General features: G+C 37.4%; 1 protein-coding gene across 4 annotated transcripts in view; it reads left to right on the forward strand.

Moving 5' to 3' along the window:
• Positions 1–22,728, forward strand: part of RAVER2 (ribonucleoprotein, PTB binding 2) — a 107,765-nt gene that overhangs the window by 76,213 nt on the left and 8,824 nt on the right. For all 4 annotated transcript variants that reach the window (XM_082613677.1, XM_082613679.1, XM_082613678.1 and 1 more), the window contains one exon: positions 578–714. In XM_082613677.1, coding sequence (XP_082469803.1) covers positions 578–714 — 137 coding nt within the window. The remainder of the gene's footprint in view (positions 1–577; positions 715–22,728) is intronic.

Consider the following 22,728-nt stretch of genomic DNA (forward strand, 5'->3'; position numbering starts at 1 on the left):
TGCATAAAGTAAATCAGAAAATTAATTCTAAACTGTTACCTCTGGGAAAAAGAATAGAATTGAATGAAAAGAGGTGAAAGATAAATTTTGTTTTTAGTATACATTCTTTGTATTTTATGAAGTATCCTTTTGAACCAAAATATTAATTTGTAATTAATTAATTAATTTGTAATTAAAAATTTAAAATTTTTTTAAAGCCAGAAAAAAATTTAATGTGCTTCTGGTATGCCTACTGTATTTTTATCTGATCTAAAAACTGATGGTTACAATTATTGCATTAATAAGAACGGTTAATTTACATTTCATATGCCTTATTTCAAGAGATTAGACATATACTTTTTAAATGTTTCCATCAAGATCATTTACCCATAGGGCAGGCTTCCATTTTCATTGTTTTAAACAAGTGAGACAATATCATATACTATATATTTTTCCCTCAGGAATAATAAATGTAGATATTTACTGGCAAACTAAAATTTGTGTTCTATTTGAGAATATGCTGAATTAACAGGTTTTGCACTCTGTAATTTACAATAAAACCAGCCAACTGAAATATATGTATTGATTTTGCCTTAAGCCCCTGCAAGTAAAATCACTCTACAGAAGACTGGAATTGCAAGCAACATTCTGGATGCAATCTCTCAGGGAAGTGAATCGCAACACACGTTGGAGAAGTGCATTGCTTATTCTCAACCTTTTGGTGATTACGCACAGGTACATGATTCTCAGGTTTTGATGATATATAGAAAAATTGCTTCAACTATATACTGAGTTCACTGGATATGAAAATGTGATTCTTGTAATATCATAAGGAATTAAAATTGCACTGATCTATACAATATTTCTTGCCATTTGGAATTTTAGGACATGTTCAGAAGATTGCTAAGTATGATTTTGCCTAGATATTTACATTGCATTGTTTACACCAGTGGTGAGCAAATGACAGAGCAAATCCAGCCCACAACCTGTTTTGTAAATAAAGTTTTACTAGGATACCGCCACATCCATTTATTTGCATGTTGTCTATGGTGCATCGTACTACAACGGCGGAGTTGAGTAGTTACAACAGGTACTGTGTGGCCCACAGGATCGGATATTTACTCTCTGGAAAAACTCTGCTGATATCTGGTTTACAGCAGTGTAGACCTGACTAAGAACTCCAAGGAAATTCCTCTGTTCTTCCCCACCGCTTGTGTATGTAGAGACATGATCATAACCAGCACTATTATGCTAACTCTTAAAATAATCAGTCAATCAATAACATTAAAAGTATTGAGCTTCCCTGCTGGCGCAGTAGTTGAGAGTCCGCCTGCCGATGCAGGGGAAACGGGTTCGTGCCCCGGTCTGGGAACATGCCGCGGAGCGGCTGGGCCCGTGAGCCATGGCCTCTGAGCCTGTGAGTCCGGAGCCTGTGCTCTGCAATGGGAGAGGCCCCAACAGTGAGAGGCCCGCGTACCACACACACAAAAAAGTATTACATTCAAAAGACACACTTTGTCATTACTTAAATATGTCCATTTCGCTTTGGCCTTTTCTCCTTCAGCTTATTCTTAGTGGCTTAAGCTAAGAGTTTATATCATGTTAGTAGTATATGATTATGTAATCATGAGAGTCTTATAATTAACAATTCTGATTCTTTCTTATTTCTCAGAGCAGTCACCTTCTCAGCTCTTTCCTGTCTGGGGGAGCAATACCTCCACTTTGCTTTTCTTAGAGCAGCTGTGTTGGCTTCAGCTGTCTCTAATAAACTTAGAAAAGAAAACCTATGCAAATTCACTTAGAACAATTGATGCCTGATTATGCTTTTATCATGGGATATGAGAAACACAGGTCAAATGGATTCTGTAGAAATGGTAAAGCTGGATATAATGAAGTCTCATATATAGCTGTGGAAAAGATGGAGAAATATGAATTGGAAGATGATGCAATTAGATAGCAACATACCTATATTTAAGGAACAGTAATCATGAATTGATGCAATTTGGAAGGCATTCTCTTCCATGTTTCATAAAACTCCATCATTTTTCCCTTATTTGTTAACATTTTAAGTAATGACTTAGATGAGAACATTAATTATATGCTGATTATATTTACAAGTGACAAAAGGCAAATAAATTATTAGAGATGTGTAAAATCATTTATGAATAATTTATAGTTGTGAAAATTAGAAACAACCTAAATTTCCAACAATCTATAAGACTGAATAAACAAATTATGTCATATTTTTATCAGGAAATATAATGCAGATATTAAAAATCATGTAAAACAATGTGTAAACACATCGTAAATTTTCATAATCTATTTTTAATCTTAAAAATTTATAAAATATAGTCATGTGCAATTCTAATTTTGGGGTTTTTTTTTACAAGGAACAAAATTTACTTTCAAAAACAAGAGGAAGCACAATAAAAATTTAAAAACAGTTAAATGTGTGATTTAAGCTTTAAAAGTTATTTTTATACTTTTTCATTTTTGAAATTTGTGTTGCTTTTCTCAGTAGCAGTTTTCCTTGTTAGATTACTGTGTTTTATTATATACTTATATCCATAGAAAGACCTTTCCCATTTACTCATGGAGAAATTCTGTGATAAAGATGCCTTTGCATTGCCAGCCTTCCTCCTGCCTCTGCACTTGCTTAACCAGAGAAATTGTGGAGGTGTGCATCCTCCCTTGATTCATTGTCTCCTTGGACATTCCCTGCTGTTTGCTCATGCTTGTTCATAAAGTGAGATTTGTTTTCTCTCCTTGTGTTCTTTCATCCTTATAACCTAAACTTAATTAAATGTTACCAATTGAATAACTAGTAAAAGTTGGTCATGCTTTAGGAATTCCTTCTATTTCCACTGTTAGAATGCAGGAAAAGGTCTAAGGAAAAGAAACCAAGGTTTGTTTTCAACATTTACTATATGCTTTATAATATAAACATTTGATCTTTTTAACAATCTTGTGATATCTAAATGACCACTTCCATAATTCAAGTGGAAAAGCATAAATGAGTAAATAATCTTTCAAGTTTACGCAGTTAGTAAAGGATTTCTCTGATTCCAAAATCCACGTTATTTTCATTATACCATGGAGAAATTTCTTCAGGCATGAAAGTAGTGTCTTAAAGAAACTGGTTGTTTGCTTTGTACTAGCAACTGTGCATGAGGATTAGGAGAGTTGGCTATGTCAAAATATAAATGGATATAATACTCTTTATTTCCAATAAAACTATCACATTTAAACATCCTAATTGGCATTCTAGTATTGGTGAAGCTACTTGTATCAGATTATCCCTCCTGCAGGTAACGGTTATTAAAATTGTATCAAATATGAAACAAAAACATTTGAAGGCCCTGAAGAATGACCAAAAGCAGGCAGAAACTGAAGGGGAGCCAGTCTTTGAAAGAGGGAAACTGCATTGGATGAGATTTATGTTTCTGTGGCTTTTTGCCTAACACAATCCCACCCCACTGCCAGCCTATGCAGAAAGATGCAGTCTTACCAGCTGATGGAGTCAGAGGAGAGAGTTCAGGACTGTTAGCAAGGCTGGAAAGTAAGGGGGAAATCTCAGAAAAGTCTCTGTGTAAACTCAGCCCAAATACACTTGACTGACTTTTGAGCTTTGTGTGAGGGAGACTCCAGGGGACCTGGTGGCAAACAACAGATGGAAGGCTAAAGAACCATGAAGAGATTCAATTCCTTTCCAGCACAGAGGAGGTAATTTGGAGTTTGAGTTCATAAAAATTGACTCCTTCTCAGCAAAGATCAACAACCTTCAGAGGAAGGTTATACAACCCATAGTATCTATGAATATATCATCCACAATGTTCAGTAAACAAAAATAACTAGAAAGTTGAAAAAACAAGAAAATGTGACCCACAATTAAGGGGATAAGCAATTAATAGAAACTGACCCCCCAAGATGAACCAGATGTTGGTATTAGTAGACAAAGACTTAAAACAACTATTTTAAACAACTATTATAAACAGGACTTAAAGGAAATAAAGTAAAAATGAACAGATGGGGAATTTCAGGAAGAAATATAAACTTAAAAAAGAATAGAAACTCTAGAACTAAAAAGTACAGTATCCACCAAAAAAATACACTGGATGGGGTTAGTAGAAGTTTGGAGAAAGCAGGAAAAAATGTTCAGTTAATATAAAGACAAATCAAAAGAAATAATTCAGTCTGAAGAACAGAGAGAAAGAGGTTGAAAACCAATAAACAGATCCTCAGGGACCTACGGGACAATATAAAGCAGTCTAAAATAAGTGTAATTGAGTCCCAGAAAGAGAGGAGAAAGATAATTGGGCATAAAATATTTGAAAAAATAATGATTAAACATTCCCCGTGTTTGCTTTAAAAACCTTACAGATTTAACAGAGTCAGAGAACTCCCCTGCAAAGCAGGATAAATAAAAACAAAATATTATGTTGTCACACCAGTTAATTTGCTGAAAAACAAAGTTATAAAGAAATTATCTTGAAAGCCATCAGATAAAAATAATGCATCTTATCTCAAGCCAGTTTCTCAACTTTGGCACTGTTGACATTCTGGGCTGGATAATTCTTTGTGTCAGTGGGGCTGTACCTACATTGTAGGATGTTTAGCAGCATCTTTGTCCTCCACCCACTAGGTTGCCCCTCACTGAGTATAATTGTGATTAAACAACTGGTAACTATGTGGGTAAATAAAAAAGACTATATATTTTCTCTTTTCTTAATTTATTTATTAAAGTTAATTAAAAACAAAATTGTAACATTGCATGGTGCGGCTTGTAATTTGTGTAGATATAACACATTTGACAACAGTAGTACAAAGGACAGTATGAGGTGAATGAAATTGTTTGTGGGGTAATTACATTTCACCCGAAGTAGAAAAATATTAACGCTTGAGTAGACTGTGATAAGTTATGGACTGTATATTGTAATCCACAGAGCAACCATTAAAAAATTCAAAAATTATAGCCAAAATGTCAACAGTTTAATTACAATGGAAATCTAAGAACATTTGATTAAACCAAAAAAAAAAAAGTCAGAAAAGGAAAAACAGTAATTAGGATGAATAGAACGCAAATAGATAAGTGGTAAACCTTGACTGAATGATAATGATAGTTAAGTGAAAATTGACTACATCCTCCAATTAAAACAAAGAGATTGTCAGAACAGGCAAGAATGTACACTTCTACCACTTCTATTCAACAACATAAACTTGGAGGTTTTAGTCAATGAAACAAGGTTTAAAAAAAGGTATGAAATAGGAAAGGAAAAGTAAAAATGTCTCTCTTTGCATATGACATGTGTTTACATGAAAAATCCTTAAGAATCTAAAAAGCAACCACTAAATATAATAAGTAAACTTTGCAAGGTCACAAGATAGAAGGGCAATATACAAAAATGAATAGTATTTCTGCGTACTAGCAGCAACAGTTGGAAAATAAAGTTGAAAAAAATTTCCATTTATAGTAGCACCAAACATGAAATACATAGTAATAAATTAAGAGAAGATTTGTAAAAACTCTACAATGATAACTATAAAACAATGCTGAGAGAAATTAAAGAAGATGCCTATGAACGGAGTGCTATACCATGCTCATGAATTGGAAGACTTAGTATTGGTATGATGTCAGTTCTTCTCAAATTGATCTATAGATTCAGTGCAATCTCAACCAATTTCTCAGCAGCCTTTTTCTAAAATAGAAATTGAAAAGCTGATTTTTAAAATTTATATTGAAATGCAGCGGAATTACTCTACCCAAAACAATCTTTACATAGAAGAACAAAATTGGAGGACTTCTTCTACATGACTTCAAGATTTATCATAAAGTCATAGTAATCAAGACAGTGTGGTGTTGGCATAATGATAGGCAAATGGATCAGTAGAATAAAATAGACCCATACTTAAATGGTAAATTGATTTTGGACACAAATTTCAAAACAGTCCAATAGGTAAAAAATACAAATATTGTTAGAACAACTGATTATCATTATTGGAAAACATGAACCCTGATTCTTGCCTCACACTCTAAATTTAATTTGCAATGTTTCAGAGGCCTATATGGAAAATACAAGCCATAGATAACATCAACCAAAATGGCATAATAAGAACCTTCAAACAGTGTCTCCTCCATAAAGGCATCAATAATGCAGGCAGGAATAATCAGAATAAACTTTTACAGAACTCTGGATATTAGCTAAAGGCATGAAGCAACCAGGGGAGTACTTAGTCAAGAAAAATGTCTGAATATTGGTAAAAACAGCTAGCTTTATGGTCTTTTAGCCAATCCAATTCCTGTTTTCGTGTCTCTTTCCAACAGCCCATAATCATAGTAAAAAACCAGGAAGCTGGTATCCACCAGAGTGGACAAGAAAGGGTTGGAGCTCCACAAAACCTCTTTCCCAGAGAACTATTATTTGACCTCTCTTCTGGTTCCCAGGAAGGACCCCACTTGCAAGGCTATTTTCATTTGACCTGACTCAGAGCTTGCCCTCAGGGGAGTTTGTTGAAAACATTTAGAGGAAATTGTTTAACTTTGTAGCTGCCTGAGGTGCTAGATAATATTTGGGGCAAAAAATAGGCTAACCAAAAAGTGTTAAAGGAAACGTTGGGGTATTAGATATCCACAGGGCCTTTGAAAATCTCTGACATATCCTGGGAATCTTACAAGGCCATGCACACATGTAGGATTGTGCACGTGCTTGGGAAGAACCCAAGAAGGCCCTAAACTGTCACTTGCAGAAGTGAAGGCTAAGGCAGAGTTGTCGGCTGCCTGGCTGAGTGTTGTTGAAGGCTTGGCCCAACACACACATGGCAAAGTCTTGGAGTCTTATTCGTTCCAGGTGTTAAGTGAATCATTAGGTGACCACTAAGCTAATGGAGTAGTCTTCAGTTACCACTCACAACAAAGGATACACCCTTTACATAATTACTTCAGAAAAGTCACTAAACAACCAGCAATAACAAATTTTGAAGGGGGAGTACAAACTGATTTCCAGAGTTGCCACCTTATATCATTTTTCAACAAAAAATCATGAGATATGCAAATAAATAAGAAAGTACGGCTCATAAACAGTGGGAAGAGCAACCAATAGAAACTGTTTCTAAGGAAACCCAAACATTGGACTTATTAGACAAAGATTTAAATCACCTATTGTAAATATGTTCAAAGAATGGAAGAAAACCACATCTAAAGAACTAAAAGAAAGTGTGAGAACAGTGTCTCACCAAATAGAAAATATCAGTATGGCAACAGGACTTATAAAAAAGGACCAAATAGAAGTTCTGGATTTGAAAAGTATAATAATTGAAATGAAAAATTCACTAGGGCAGAGTAGCAGATTTGAATAGGCAGAAGAAATAACCAACAGATTTGGAAGATAGGTCAATTGAGATTATCCAGTCTGAAGAATAGAAAGAATGAAGAAAAGTGAACCATAACAAGTGTTGAGGAGAATGGAGAGAAATTAGTACCCTCATACATTGCTAGGGGTGAGGGGAGTGTGAAATGGTGCAGCTGCTTTGGAAAACACTTTGGCAGTTCCTCAAAATGTTAAGCACAGAGTTACCATATGACCTAGGGCATAAACCTTAGAGAACGGACATATATGTCTACATATAAACCAGTACTGTACATGAATCTTCATAACAGCGTATTTATAACAGCCAAAAAGAGAAACAACCCAAATGTCCATCAGTTGGTGAATGAATAAACAAAGTGTGGTATATCCATACAATGGAGTATTACTCATCCATAAAAGGAATGGAGTACTGATCTTTGTCACAACATGGATGAGCCTTGAAAGCATTATGCTGCATGAAATAAGCCAGATACAAAAGGTCACATATGATGCCATTTATATGAAACATCCAGAATAGGCAAATCCTTAGAGAAAGTAAACAGATACTGGTTACTATAGGGGCCAGGAGAAGTGGGAGTTGGGGGGGTTCTTCTGGAGTGATAAAAATACTCTGGAATTAGATCGTGGTGATGGTTGCACAGCCCTATGAACATCAACAAATATTGAACTCTAATTTTAAAACATAAGCCTTAACTGTACTAAATAGAGGATAGCATTGCCAGTCGTTGTTTTAGAGATCTTAAAATTATCTAATGATAAACAAGCGAGTTAAATCAATTATTCCAGATCTAGTTCTTTTTTTTATTAGCCGCACTGCCCAGCTGTGGGATCTTAGTTCCCTGACCAGGGATGGAACCCATGCCCCCTGCAGTGGAAGCACAGAGCCCTAACCACTGAACTGCCAGGGAAGTCCCCAGATCTAGTTCTAGTTAGAAGCCAGTTTCAAATGGGCTCCTCCTCCCGTTTCTCTGGTTGATTATAGTAATTAGTGAGAATTGCCACTGAGCTGCAGTTATTTTCTCGACAACTGCATTTCTCAAATGTTTGAACTGTTATTGGGAAAAGTTAAATCAGAAATAGATGTAGCTGTTTAAAATTTGGTTGTGCACACTCTTCACAGTGATAATAGCATATATAATCCTGTTAGTTTGAAAGTACAAGCGGAGTTTGAAAAGTCAGGTTCTGAGGTAGAGATAAATAGGTACATCTAAATAGGTCATACAGTTGGAAGAAGCATCTAAATAGGTCATCTAAATAGGTCATACAGTTGGAAGAAGCCCACCTTAAGGGAGAAGCCTTTAAACCAATTTATTAAATATTTATTAAACACCTAAATCTAACATCCAACTATAATCTATGAAAAACAAGACATTCCTCCCTATTAATAATGTAGGTAAAATAGGTAAAATTTCTCTTAAGTAACTTCTGTTTGACATAGACATTAGTTCTAATAACATAAAGAATAATGTGAGAACTATTTTAGCTATTTCGTATCTTTTTAAGTCGTGGTTTTGGGTTTTCACTTGACACTTGCCGTTAATGGGTAGTTGGTATGCCCTGCATTACGGATGGCACTGTCTACTTGCGTGTTGTACTCTTCTGTTGCCCTTGGTTACAGGGATCTTTCCTGCCAGGAAGCTGACTACCTGTTCCAGGGGATCAACCACAAAATGTATGATGAGATGGTATGACGAGGGAAGAGGAAACAAAAACACAAAAATGAACAAACAGGCCTGGCAGTGCTTTGTGCTTTCATATAGCGCCTGATGCTGCCACCTAATGGGCAAATAATGCAGAGAGACTTGCCCAAAAGAGTTTTGTGTGGTCTGTGATAGATCAGAATCTTGTGACAAGCACTAGCTATATGAAATATTTTTTGAAACCCAAACTACTTTTAACCAGTAACTGTGGAACCACAGATTATATTAGCTCTAGACAGTAACTTGGGAAGTACATTAAAAAATGATTTTTGCTAAAAACTAGAATTAAGGAAAGCAAATTGTTGAAATGTATTTAAAGTTACCATCATTACTTTAAAATCTTTGTTTAGAAACCAAATCAGTGTTTTCAAATCAGTCTTTTAAGTGTTTGAAAAAATCTACAAAAGAATAGTATACAGTATGAATAAATCTGAAGAGAGTTTTGAATTGCTATTCTGACATGTTTAATGTTTCAAGGGATTTTAATGTGTTTTGAATTTTTAAAAATGATTATTAAACATACTTAAATCTAAGATATATAATTTGTACAACTTGATATACTCAAAATGGTTAGGTGATGATCAAATTTTACTTTTTTAAAATGTAGTACAATACCTTTTGGAGGATCAGTCTTTAAATTGAAAGTTAAGACTTAAAATTACTCATATGAAGAAAGGCAAGTAGCTGAGAGGCAAAAATTAACATGAAAATTGAAAACATCTATGCATATATATAAAAGAAAGACATTTTATTGTTAGTTTTATTATTAATGTCACAAAATGAAGCATGTTGGTTTTAAAACATTTTTTTTAACAACTGGGGAAAAAAAGGAAAATTGTATTCTTTAAATAAAATTTTAGAAATGAACTGTGTTTAATGCAGAAAAGATAGTCGAATTAATTCTTATTTCTTTAGGTATGAAGTCTAAAAGCTAGATTTGAAACTATAAGGGATATTAGGGGTTTGATTCAGATTTTAGATGAACTAGTGCAGTTGGTCATTTCAGGTTTTCCATCCCATCTAACTGCACTCGAGACAAAACTTAGAAAAGATAAAGTGGGACTAAAGGTGAAGGTGGCACTGAGGAGTCCTATATAGAGGCAGAATTTTCTGAAAACCAATTTGATTTTGTATTTAGGAAGTTACATGCCAAGTGGTGACATTTCTTTAAGAGGAGCATTAATGGTGAAGGAATATCTTTAATTAGTACTGGTAGTAGATGAGCCTAATCAAATTCACAATCAACATTAAATATCCCAAAGGAATCTCCCTGAGGAATATTCAAGATTCCATTTTCTCAAATTCTTATGAGCACTTTTAAAATAAGCCTTCAATTCAGTTATTGAAGTGAGCTTAAAAATTGAGCTTAAGATACATTGTAAGTATTAATCTTTGGCCATCACATGGAAATAAAAGTTAGTCTACATTTACATGAAGATAAAAAGATGTGCTTTAATAAAAGGAAGAAAATGGGATTTCTTTTTTAATCCAAAAATAAAATAGCAGGTGCATAGTTACAGAATGGGTTTCATAGTAAATATGTGCAAATTTTGGATTTTGAAAAATAAGGCAGGGCTTCCCTGGTGGTGCAGTGGTTAAGAATCTGCCTACCAATGCAGGGGACACACGTTCGAGCCCGGGTCCGGGAAGATCCCACATGCTGCGGAGCAGCTAAGCCCGTGCGCCATAACTGCTGAGCCTGTGCTCTAGAGCCCGCGAGCCACAACTACTGAGCCTGCGAGCCACAGCTACTGAAGCCCGTGCACCTGGAGCCCATGCTCTGCAACAAGAGGAGCCACCTCAATGAGAAGCCTGCGCACCGCAACGAAGAGTAGCCCCCCCCCACCGCAACCAGAGAAAACGCCCACACGCAGCACCGAAGACCCAACACAGCCAAAAATAAATAAATTTATTTTAAAAAATTAAAAAGAAAAATAAGGCAGATTAGAATAATGACAAGAATACTAAAGTGAGAAAAATTGGGTTGGATTCATAGCCCTACTATTGCATAGCCTGTGATTTTAGCCAAGTCACATAAGTTTTCTGAACTTTTGTTTTCTCATCTCTTCAATGGAGGTAATAATTCCTTCCCTGTCTACTGCACAGGTCAATGATACAGTGTAGGACATCATCAAATTACATGTTATCAATTCTTACCTCTCCAAATGTACTGTGGTTTGGCTCTTTGGTTGATCTGATTTCTACCTGAATACTAGACATGCAAAACTAGGGTATTACAGCTTCTCTCAGTGTCTTTCCTTTCTTTATTCTCTTAAAAGCGTAAGTTCCCGTTGAAATTGTTCTTTTCAGATTTTCAAAGTATACCACTCTGTTCTTTCTCATCTGTAAATTCCTCGTAAATTTTAAACAAAATTTTGAATCACATATATATAATCTGTGTGTTTGCCCACATGCATATATCTAGCAGCATGGACAAGTTCAGTGGACTCCTGGAGAGACCTTCTAATGCCTGTCTCCTTTGTTGCCACATTTTTTATGAAGCTGCTTACTAATGTACAAATTCCAAGATCAAACATATCATTCCCTGTTTATAATTAATCAGGCATTCCAGCCTGGCATTCCAGCCCCTCCACGATTGAGGCCAGCTTGCCTTTCCAACCTCATTTGCCACTGTTCTCTTCCGTGGACCAGCCACGGTGTCCCATCACAGGCCCATGATTTCCTGCCATCTGCCTTTGTCAGGCATTTACTTTCTCCTAAAAGGGTCATTCCATGTCTCCTCCTGTCCATATCTGACCTCACCTCCAAATCTTAACTCAGGTGCCATGTCATCCATGAAACCTTTTCCTATATCTCTCAAACCTTCCACTCCCATTTTCCCTTCTCTGAAAAAGCTTTAGCACTTCACCTTTATTTCTCTTTTATATGGTGGCATTCTCCTTTAGAATGCTATCTTGTGCTTTTCTTACTTCCCCTCCTAGGATGTGAGAACTTGGAGGGCACAGTCCAAGTTTCATTCATCTAGGTAACCCCATAGCAGAGCCCAGTGCCCTCAGTAGTTAGTCTATGAAAGAATAGATATTTATATCCTGCAAATATGAAATAGAAGGAAAAGTACTTGCTTGCTTTATACCTTTCCCACTTCTGTGGTTTTATTTTCTCCTTTTTGACGTTTCTTTGATACCAATTTATCTCTCCCAGAACACTGAACTTTGTTTCAAAAATCTTAACAACAAAAATCTTAATCAACTATCATCACTTCCCATTTAATCCAACAGTCCTTGCACTAAAAGATATCTTTGATAGAGTGTATTAGAAGAATTATCTTTCTCCCAGTATCATGTGGGCTACAATGATATTCATTTTCATTTCCTTTTCTTTTTAATTAATTAATTTTATTTATTTATTTTTGTCTGCGTTGGGTCTTCATTGCTGCTCCCAGGCTGCGGCAAGCAAGGGCTACTCTTCACTGCGGTGTGCGGGCTTCTCATTGCGGTGGCTTCTCTTTGTTGCGGAGCACGGACTCCAAGTGTGCAGGCTTCAGTAGTTGTGGCATGCGGGCTCAGTAGCTGTGGCTCGTGGGCTCTAGAACGCAGGCTCAGTAGTTTTGGTGAATGGGCTTAGTTGCTCCGCGGCATGTGGGATCTTCCCGGACTAGGGCTCGAACCGGTGTCCCCAGCATTGGCAGGTGGATTCTTAACCACTGTGCCACCAGGGAAGTCCCTCCTTTTCTTACTTACAGTTTCCCATGCTGCTTGGTGAAGTTTTTTGCCATTCTCATGCATCCCAGTTGGTTCTTTCTGTGAATAGTATAGCACAACTAGGAAATCCTTTGAATGAAAGTATCTAATAAATTTCCTAACTGGCTTCTGAGAATAAGTATGGTGTAGAAAGAGAGGAAAACTCAGGTGGTTGTTTTGCTTTATACTAAGACATGAAACATGGATTACTACATAGCAGGAAGAATCAGGGAAAAGCGTTGCGAGTGTGAGATTTCCAGATCTCAGAATAAGGTCGTTTCTCTCCCTCTTATTTTTGAAAAATGAATTGGGTTATATAAAACAGGTAGTTTTTCAAAATTAAACTAACTTAATGGACTGAACATTTATTAGAGGAAGAAAGCTAATAAGAAAAAAGAGTTCATTATACCTGAAGCGAAGGAGCTGTGGTCCAAAACGCAGTAAGATCACCAGACCAACAAAGGGACTAAAATGGAGAAGGCAGCTGAAGAGAATAATGAAGTGGCATGATAGTGAGGAGAGAGGACTCAGAGGGGAGAGGCTCCAGCTAAATAGGTAAGCATGCAATTTTGTTGCAGACAGCCCTTATCTAGGGTGGAATTTCTTTTTTGTTGAGCTATATTGACATATAATGTATTAGTTTCACGTGACAACATGATGATTTGACATTTGTATATTTTGTGAAATAATCACCACAATAAGTCTAGTTAACATCCATCACCGCAGTTACAATTTTTTTCTCATGATGAGAATTTTTAAGGTTTCATCTCTTAGCAACTTTCAAATATGCAATAGAGTATTATTAATTATAGTCGCTGTGCTATATGTTACATTCCCAGGTCTTGCTTATTTTGTAACTGGAAGTTTGTACCATTTGACCACTATCACCCATCTTGCCAATCCCCCACCCCTGCAGCTCTGGCAACCACCAATCTATCCTCTGTATCCATGAGTTAGGTTTGCTCTGTTTTGTTTTTTTGTTTGTTTGGCTTTTAGATTTCATAGGTAAGTGAGGGCATACAGTATTTGTCTTTCTCTGACTTACTTCACTTAGCAAAATGCCCTCAAGGTCCATACACTGTCACGAATGGCAAGATTTCCTTTTCTGTGGCTGAATAATATTCCTATGTGGGGTGTGTGTGTGTGTGTGTGTGTGTATTCCATGTTTTCTTTATCCATTCATCCATCGATGAACATTTAGGTTACTTCCATGTCTTGGTTATTGTAAATGATGCTGCAATGAACACAGACAGATATCTTTTCAAGTCAGTTTTTTTGTTTCCTTTGGATAAATACCCAGAAGTGGTATCGCTGGATCAAAAGGTAGTTCTATTTATAATTTTTTGAGGACTCTCCATAGTGTTGTTCATAGTGGCTACACCAATTTATATTCCCACCAGTAGTGTATGAGGGTTCCCTGTTATCCATATCCTTGCCAACACTTGTTATTTCTTGCCTTTTTGATAATAGCCATTCTAACAGGAGTGAGGTGATATCTCATTGTGGTTTTGATTTGCATTTCCCTAGTAATTAGTGATGTTGAGCATCTTTTCATGCACCTGATGACCATCTGTATGTCTTCTTTGGAGAAGTGTCTGTGTGTTTGTCTATTTTGGTTTAGTGGTTTTCTATGTTTTTCTCAGTTTCATCCTTTTTATGTTTCTTGTCTCTGCTCTAGATTTGTTTTGTGGTTACCATAAGGTTTGTATAAGTCATCTCATAGGAAAAACAGTCTGATCTCATGCTGATAGCATCTTATCTTCACTTGCCTATACAGGTTTCATCCTTTTTTTCTTCCCCTTTTATGTTTTTGTTGTCTCAAATTATCCCTCCTTATGTTGTGAGTTTAACAAATTGAAGTAGTTATTTTTTTTACTGCTTTTCCCCCTTTTAACCTTTATGCTATAATAAAGTGTTTTAAAACCCATTCTGATATAGAGTTGCAATTTTCTGATTCTGTCCATCACCCTACTCAAAGTTTTGTGTACTTTTGCCTTTTTGTTTCTGGCAGAAGAGCTCCTTTCAACATTTCTTGTAAGGCAGGTCCATTGTTGATGAACTCCCTCAGCTTTTGTTTATCTGGGAAAGCCTCTACTTCTCCATATCTGAATGATAGCTTTGCTGGATAGAGTATTCTCAGCTGACAGTTTTTTTTTTTTCCTTAAAAGAAGATGTTGGGGGTAGGAGTTTATTAATTTATTTATTTTTGCTGTGTTGGGTCTTCGTTTCTGTGCAAGGGCTTTCTCTAGTGGTGGCAAGTGGGGGCCACTCTTCATTGCGGTGCGCGGGCCTCTCACTGTCGCGGCCTCTCTTGTTGCGGAGCACAGGCTCCAGACGCGCAGGCTCAGTACCTGTGGCTCACGGGCCTAGTCGCTCCACGGCTTGTAGGATCCTCCCAGACCAGGGCTCGAACCTATGTCCCCTGCATTAGCAGGCAGATTCTCAACCACTGCGCCACCAGGGAAGCCCTCAGCTGACAGTTTTTATCTTTTAGTATTTTGAGAATGTCCACTCTCCTCTTGGCCTGTAGAGTTTCTGCCAAGAAATCTGCTGGTATTCTGTCTAATGGTGGTTCCTTTGTGGGTTACCATCTTTTTCCTTGGCTGCCTTTAAAATTATTTGTCATTGACTTTTGACAGTTTTAATATAATGTGACTTAGGGAAGGTCTTTTTTGCATTGAGGTAATCAGGTGTTCTCTTAGCTACATGACTTGTATATCCAGTTCCTTCCCCAGGTTTGGGAAGTGCTCACCTATTATTTCTTTAAATAAACTCTCTGCAGCCTTCTCCCTCTCTTCTTCTCGGATACCCATTATCCTAATGTGGCCCTTCCTAAAAGAGTTGGATAGTCCTCATAGATGTCCTCATTTTTCTCTAGATCTTAATTCTCTTTTTTCTTCTACCTGTATCATTTCTAGATTTGTATCTTCAAGCTTGCTGATTCTCTCTTCCATAAGGTCTGCTCTATTTCCAGTGCTTTCTAATGCATTTTTCATCTCGTTTATTGAGTTCTTCAGCTCCAGAATTTGTTTGGTTCTTTTTTAGATTTTGTCTCTTTAGTAAAGTATTCCTTCTGTTCCTTAATTTATTCCTGAGCTCATTGAACTTTCTTGAATTTCTTCATGAGATCTATTTTGAATTCTTTATCAGTTAGATCACAGTATTCCATGACTTTGCTTGGTTTATAGAGAATTGTCATTTTTGAATACAGTGTTACTGTGGGTTTTCACGGTGCTTGATGAGTTGTTCCTCTGCTGGAGCATTTGAAGTAATGAACACCTTTCTTCTTTAGGTAAAACTTTTTTTTTTTTTTTTTGCTTGATTTTAATGATTCAACAGTTTAGAAATTAGAGGGCTCTCCTTTGTTTTCCGGTAGGTGGCACTATAGCACAAGTTTTTCATTTTCTTACCTGAGCTGCTTCTGGTTATATGTGTGAGTCAGCACTTTATCTGTCTGTCAGAGGTGTCGCTCACCCAGTGCCCTCCTTGTCACTGCTTGTGCCTCTAGGGTCTTGGTGCCTTGCTGCTGCTAATGTCACCTCCTGAGGCACTGGGATGGTGAACATTTCCGCCATGTCCCAGACCTGAGTTGCAGGCTCTGCTACTGCAGGGGAGGTGAGTGGAGAACTGGGGTCACAGGCACCTCTACCATGTCAGGGGTTATTGGGTTTCCAGGTGCCACCACTGTGGGAAGGGGTGGGGGGCTGGCTGCTGGAGTTGTGGGTGTCTCTGTGGCTGAAGGGACAGGACACAGTCCCCATTGCCACTGCCACCAGGTTACCTGGGGCTGTGAACACCACTGTGGCTGGGAGGCTGGAGTCTCGTATGCTGCCTCCCCTGCTGCTACTGGGTTCCCTGGGCCTGCAGGCTCAGCTGCTGTGGCTGGGGGAAGGCAGGATGCCAGGTTCCCCTAGTTTCACCTCCTCTTTGTGTTCCAGTCCACCCACTGTTAGATGCATAGATGTGTGGAGTTCTCCAGCATCCTGGTGTACTGGGCAGAGGCAACGTTTTTGAGTTGTGTATGTTTTACAGGTTATAGATTGAAGGGGAGAGACAAAGGGAATGTCTCACTCCAGCACGATGCTGACGTCACTCATGTTTTGTTTTTGATGTCACAGTTTACATCTCTTTCTCTTATGTGTCCATTACAAATCATTGTAGTTATTTTTACAACTTTTGTTTTTTAACCTTCATGCTAGCTTTGTAAATGACTACTTCAATATCTTTACATTAGATTACTCTGAATTTACCATATATTTACTGTTACCAATGAGATTTATACTTTCATATGTTTTTCTGTTACTAAATGGTACCATTTCATTTCAGCTTAAAGAAGTCCCTTTAACATTTTTTGTAAGGCTGGTTTCATGGTGATGAAATCCTTTAGTTTTTGCTAGTCTAGAAAACTCTTTATCACTCCTTCAATTCTGAAAGACAACTTTGCCAGATAAAGTATTCTTGGTTGGCAGGTTTTTTGTTTGTTTTTTTTTTCTTTCAGCACTTTGAATGTATCATGCCACTGTTCTGGTCTGAAAAGTTTCTGCTGAAAAATCTGTTGATAGTCTTATGGGGGCTCCCTTGTATGTAACAAGTTTTTTTGTTTTTTGTTTTTCTTGCTGCTTTTAAGATTCTCTTCTTGTCTTTAACATTTGACTTCTTAATTATCATGTGTCTTGGTGTGAGTCTCTTTGGTTTTGTCTTATTTGGAACTCTCTGGGATTCCTGGATCTGGGTGTCTATTTCCTTCCCCAGGTTAGGGAAATTTTCAACCATCATTTTTTCAAATAACTTTTCTGCCTCTTTCTCTCTCTTCTCCTTTTGGGACCCTTGTTGGTGTCCTGTAAGTCCCTTTAAGCTATCTTCACTTTTAAAAATTCTTTTTTCTTTTTGCTGCTCTGATTAGATGAATTCCACTGCCCTGTTTGAGTTCACTGATCCTTTCTTCTGCTTCACGTAGTCAGATGTTGAGCCCCTCTATTGTATTTTTCAGTTTAATTCCTGTATTCTTCAGGTCTTTGGTTTCTGTTTGGTACTTTTTTTAATATATTCTATCTCTGTTGAAATTCTCACTTTGTTCATCCATTGTTCTGAGTTTAGCGAGCATCTTTACAATTGTTATTTTGAACTCTTTATAGAGTAAATCACTTACCTCAATTTCATTAAGGTCTTTTTCTGAGGCTTTATCTTGTTCTTTCATTTGGAACATATTCCTCTGTTTCTTTATTTTCCTTGATTCTCTGTGTTGGTTTCTATGCATTAGATAAAATATACACCTCTCTCAGTCTTGAAGGAGCAACCTCTTGCAGGTGATGAACTTTATCATTCAATCCTGCCCTAGCTCTTGGTTGTCTTTTGAACCTATGATTGTCCAAGCAGCCTACTTTCTTCTTAGTGGCTCCCAGAAGTTGAGAGTGTGCCAAGACCTGTCAGTGTCCCCAAGGGGGGATCTTAGTCAGCACCTAGATTCAGGCTGATTGGAAGCCAGACCTGAAAGGCAGCAGTTTTTAAAATATGCAAATATGCCTATTTCAGGGGAAGACTAGGAGATGGGCATTCATCTGCTCCCTCTGCAGTGAGCCCTGTGGTGATAGCCAGTTAAGAACTGTTTCTTTCTTTGCTACCATCCCATTGAACCTATGAACACAAGCCCTGCTGGCCACCAGAGTCAGGCAATCAAGGGGTATTCCCTGGGCAGCAGCCACAAAACCTGGGGTACCAGATATGTGCCCTTTCTCAGAGACACTGGTGACCTCAGGGAGGCAGAGGAGAATATGAAAGTGGCACCTCACAGCCTCCACTTTGGAGACTATTTCAGGAGGCCCCTAGATGTGTGTTAACTTAGATGTCTGCCCCTCAGGTTAAAGTTTAAGATAAGGAAATAGGTCTCTTTCACAGAAACATTGGACGCTCTTCAGTTGACTGCCTCTGCACTAGGCCCTGGGGTGGGTGAGTCTGTGGAGCCCTTTAAGAACTGTTTCTCAGATTGCTATAGCCTCGTGGATCTTGTGGATACAAGCCCTATTGGATTTCTAAGCTAGATATTTTGGGGGCTTGTCTCTCAGACACAGATCTTATAAGTTGAAGTTCCAACCAATGTTCATAGCAGCACTATTTACAATAGCCAAGACATGGAAGCAACCTAAATGTCCATCCACAGATGAATGGATAAAGAAGATGTGGTACATATGTACAATGGAATACTACTCAGCTATAAAAGAATAAATGGACCTAGAGATTATCATACTAAGTGAAGTAAGTTAGACAGAGAAAGACATATACCATATGATATCACTTACATGTGGAATCTAAAATATGACACAGGACTTCCCTGATGGTGCAGAGGTTAAGAATCCGCCTGCCAATGCAGGGGGACATGGGTTCGAGCCCTGGTCTGGGAAGGTCCCACATGCTGTGGAGCAACTAAGCCTGTGCGCCACAACTACTGAGCCTGTGTTCTAGAGCCCGTGAGCCACAACTACTGAGTCTACATCAGACACTACTGAGTCTACATGCTCCACAAGAGAAGCCACCGCAGTGAGAAGCCCTCGCACCACAACGAAGAGTAGCCCCCGCTCGCCGCAACTAGAGAAAGCCCACACACAGCAACGAAGACCCAACGCAGCCATAAATAAATAAATAAAAATTAAAAAAAATATATGACACAAATGAATCAATCTATGAAACAGAGACTCAGAGACATAGAGAATAGACTTGTGGTTGCCAAGGGGGAAGAGGGGTGGGGGAGGGATGGAGTGGGAGTTTGGGAGTAGCAAATGCAAACTATTATATATAGAATGGATAAGCAACAGGGGATTATATTCAATATCCTGTAATAAACCATAATGGAAAAGAATATGAAAAAGAATATACATACACACATATATATTATATGTAATAACTGAATCACTTTGCTGTACACCAGAAACTAACACAGTATTGTAAATCAACTATACTCCAATAAAAAATAAATTAAAAAATGTTGAAGTGCCAGATTGGGGTTCAAACCTTTCACTTCTCAGGGAGATGCTCAGGGTTGTGAATTCCCTCCCAATTGTGGGTTGCTGCTCTGAGGGTGGGGTTTATGGTGAGATAGTATCTCAGCCTCTCCTACCCGTTTTGATGTGTTTTTTTTTCTCATTTGCTCACTGTGTAGGAGTCACTTATCTAGTTTTTTGGTTTCTTTCAGAGGAAATTGCTCCATATGTAGCTGTAGATTCGGTGTGTCTGTGGGTGGAGATGAGTTTAGGATCCACCTGCATCACCATCTTGAACTGGAACTGGGTGGAGTTTCTTGCACCCATCAACCCAGTTTTAATGATTTATCACCTCACAGCCAGGCTCCTTTCATCCTCACTCCCACCTATGCCCTTTCTCATTATTTCAGAGCAAACATCAGATATATTTATATACTTTATTACCAGGAAAAATTTTGACACAGGAGTTAAAACCAAATTCTTTGCTAATCTGTTTCACTTTGTGAAGCATTCCTTTAAATGTTACGTGAAGAAGGATTTTACTGGGTTGTCACAATAGTAGACCACATCGAAATAAAGTACCAAGATAGATGGATTTGTGATTTTCAGTCTTCTGTCATCCTTTTGTTTTTTTTTTAAATTTCATTATTTTCTCCAGCTTTATTGAGGTATAATTGACAAATAAAATTGTAAGTTATTGAAAGTATACAGCAATATACTGATATACATGTAACATTGTGAAAGGGGTCTCCTCACTCACTAAATTAACGCATCCATTAACTGTATTCATGAAAACATGCAAGTTTTACTGTCTCAGCAAGTTTTAATTGTACAACACAGTGTTAACTAGTCACCATAAATCAGATTTTCAGACCTTATTCATCTTATAACTGAAAGTTTGTACTATTCTACTAATTGTACTATTTCCCCCACCTTCTAGCCAATGGCAGTCACTTTTCTACTGTTTCCATGAGGTTGACTTTCTTTTTTCTTTTTAAAAAAATTTCATTTAGCATAATGCCCTCCAGTTTCATCCATATTGTTGCAAATAACAAGATTTCCTTTAAGGCTAAATAATATTCCATTGCATGCATGCATGCATGCATGTATGTATGTATATATACACAGGGAAATGCAAATTACTATACACACACCACATTTTCTTTATTTTCTTCATCCATTCATCTGTCGACACTTAGTTTTTCTCCATACCTTGGCTGTCGTGAACAATGCTGCTGTGAATGTAAGAGTACAAATATCTCTTCAAGTTAATGATTCTGTTTCCAAAGGCAATCAGAATATGCTCCGAAGTGGGACTGCTGGATCATACGGTAGTTCAATTTTTAATCTCCATAGTGTTTTCCATAGTGGCTGTACAAGTTTACATTCCAACAAACAATGCACAGGGTTCCCTTTTCTCCACATATCTGCCAGCATTTGTTATCTCTTGTCTTTTTTTATAAGACTTCCTAACAGGTGTGGGGTGGTTTTGATTTGCATCTCCCTGGTGATTAGTGAGACTGAGTACTTTTTATATATTGGCCAGCTGTATTTGTTTTTGGAATAATGTCTATTTAGGTCTTTTGCCCACTTTTAAATTGGGGCTTTTTTGGCTATTGAGTTGTGTATGTTCCAAGAATATTTTGGCTATTAATCCCTTCACAGATATGTGGTTTGCAAATATATTCTCCTATTCCATAGGTTGAATTTTCATTTTGTTGATGGTTTCTTTTGCTGTGCAGAATCTTTTTAGTTTGATGTAATCACACTTGTTTATTTTTGCTTTTGTCACCTTTGCTTTTGCTGTTAAATCCAAAAAATCATTGCAAAGACCAATGTCAAGTAGCTTATTACCTGCTATGTTTTCTTAGGAGTTTTATGGTTTCAAGTCTTACATTTCAAGTCTGTAATCCATTTTGAGTTGACTTTTTGAGTATTTTGTAAAAGTGGTCCTGTTTCATTCTTTTTCATGTGGCTATCCAATTTTCCAAACACCTTTTCTTGAAGAGGTATCCTTTCCCCATTGTATGTTCTTGGCCCCTTTGTCATAAATTAATTGACCATATAGCATGAGTTTTATTTCTGGGGTCTCTACTCTGTTCCAACAATCCGTGTGTTTGTTTTTATGACTGTATCATACTGTTTTGATTACTATAGCTTTGCAATATAGTTTGAAATCAGGAAGAATGATGCCTCTAGCTTTGTTCTTCTTTCTCAAGATTGCTTTTGCTACTTAGGGTTTTTTCAGGTTCCAATTTTTAGGATTATTTATTTCTATGAAAAATGCCATTGGAATTTTCATAGGGATTGCATTGAATCTGTAGATTGCTTTGGGTAGTATGGACATTTCAATAATATTAATTCCTCCAATCCGTGAACACAGAATATCTTTTCATTTATTTGTGTCATCTTTCCTACAGTTTTCAGTGTGTAGTTTCTAACCTTGGTAAAATTTATTCCTAAGTACTCCTAATTTCTTTTTTGGATAGCTCATTGTTAGTGTATAGAGAAGCAATTGATTTTTGTATATTGATTTTTTTTTTTTTTTTTTTTTTTTTGCGGTACGCGGGCCTCTCACTGTTGTGGCCTCTGCTGTTGCGGAGCACAGGCTCCGGATGCGCAGGCTCAGTGGCCATGGCTTACGGGCCCAGCCGCTCCACGGCATGTGGGACCTTCCTGGATTGGGGCACGAACCCATGTCCCCTGCATCGTCAGGCGGACTCTCAACCACTGTACCATCAGGGAAGCCTTGTATATTGATTTTGTATCCTGCAACTTTACTGAAATTGTTTATTATTTCTAACAGGTTTTTGGTGGATTCTTTAGGGTTTTCGAAATATGTCATCTGCTAACAGTGACAATTTTACTTCTCCCTTTCTAATTTGGATGCCTCTTATTTCTTTTTCTTGCCTCACTGCTCTGGCTAGGATTTCCAGTACTATGTTAAATAAAAGTGATGACAGTAGATATCCTTGTCTTGTTCCTGATCTTAGAGGAAAAGCTTTCAGCA

This window comes from Mesoplodon mirus (genome assembly GCF_964341445.2).
Source record: "Mesoplodon mirus genome assembly, chromosome: 3".
NCBI lineage: Eukaryota > Metazoa > Chordata > Mammalia > Artiodactyla > Ziphiidae > Mesoplodon > Mesoplodon mirus.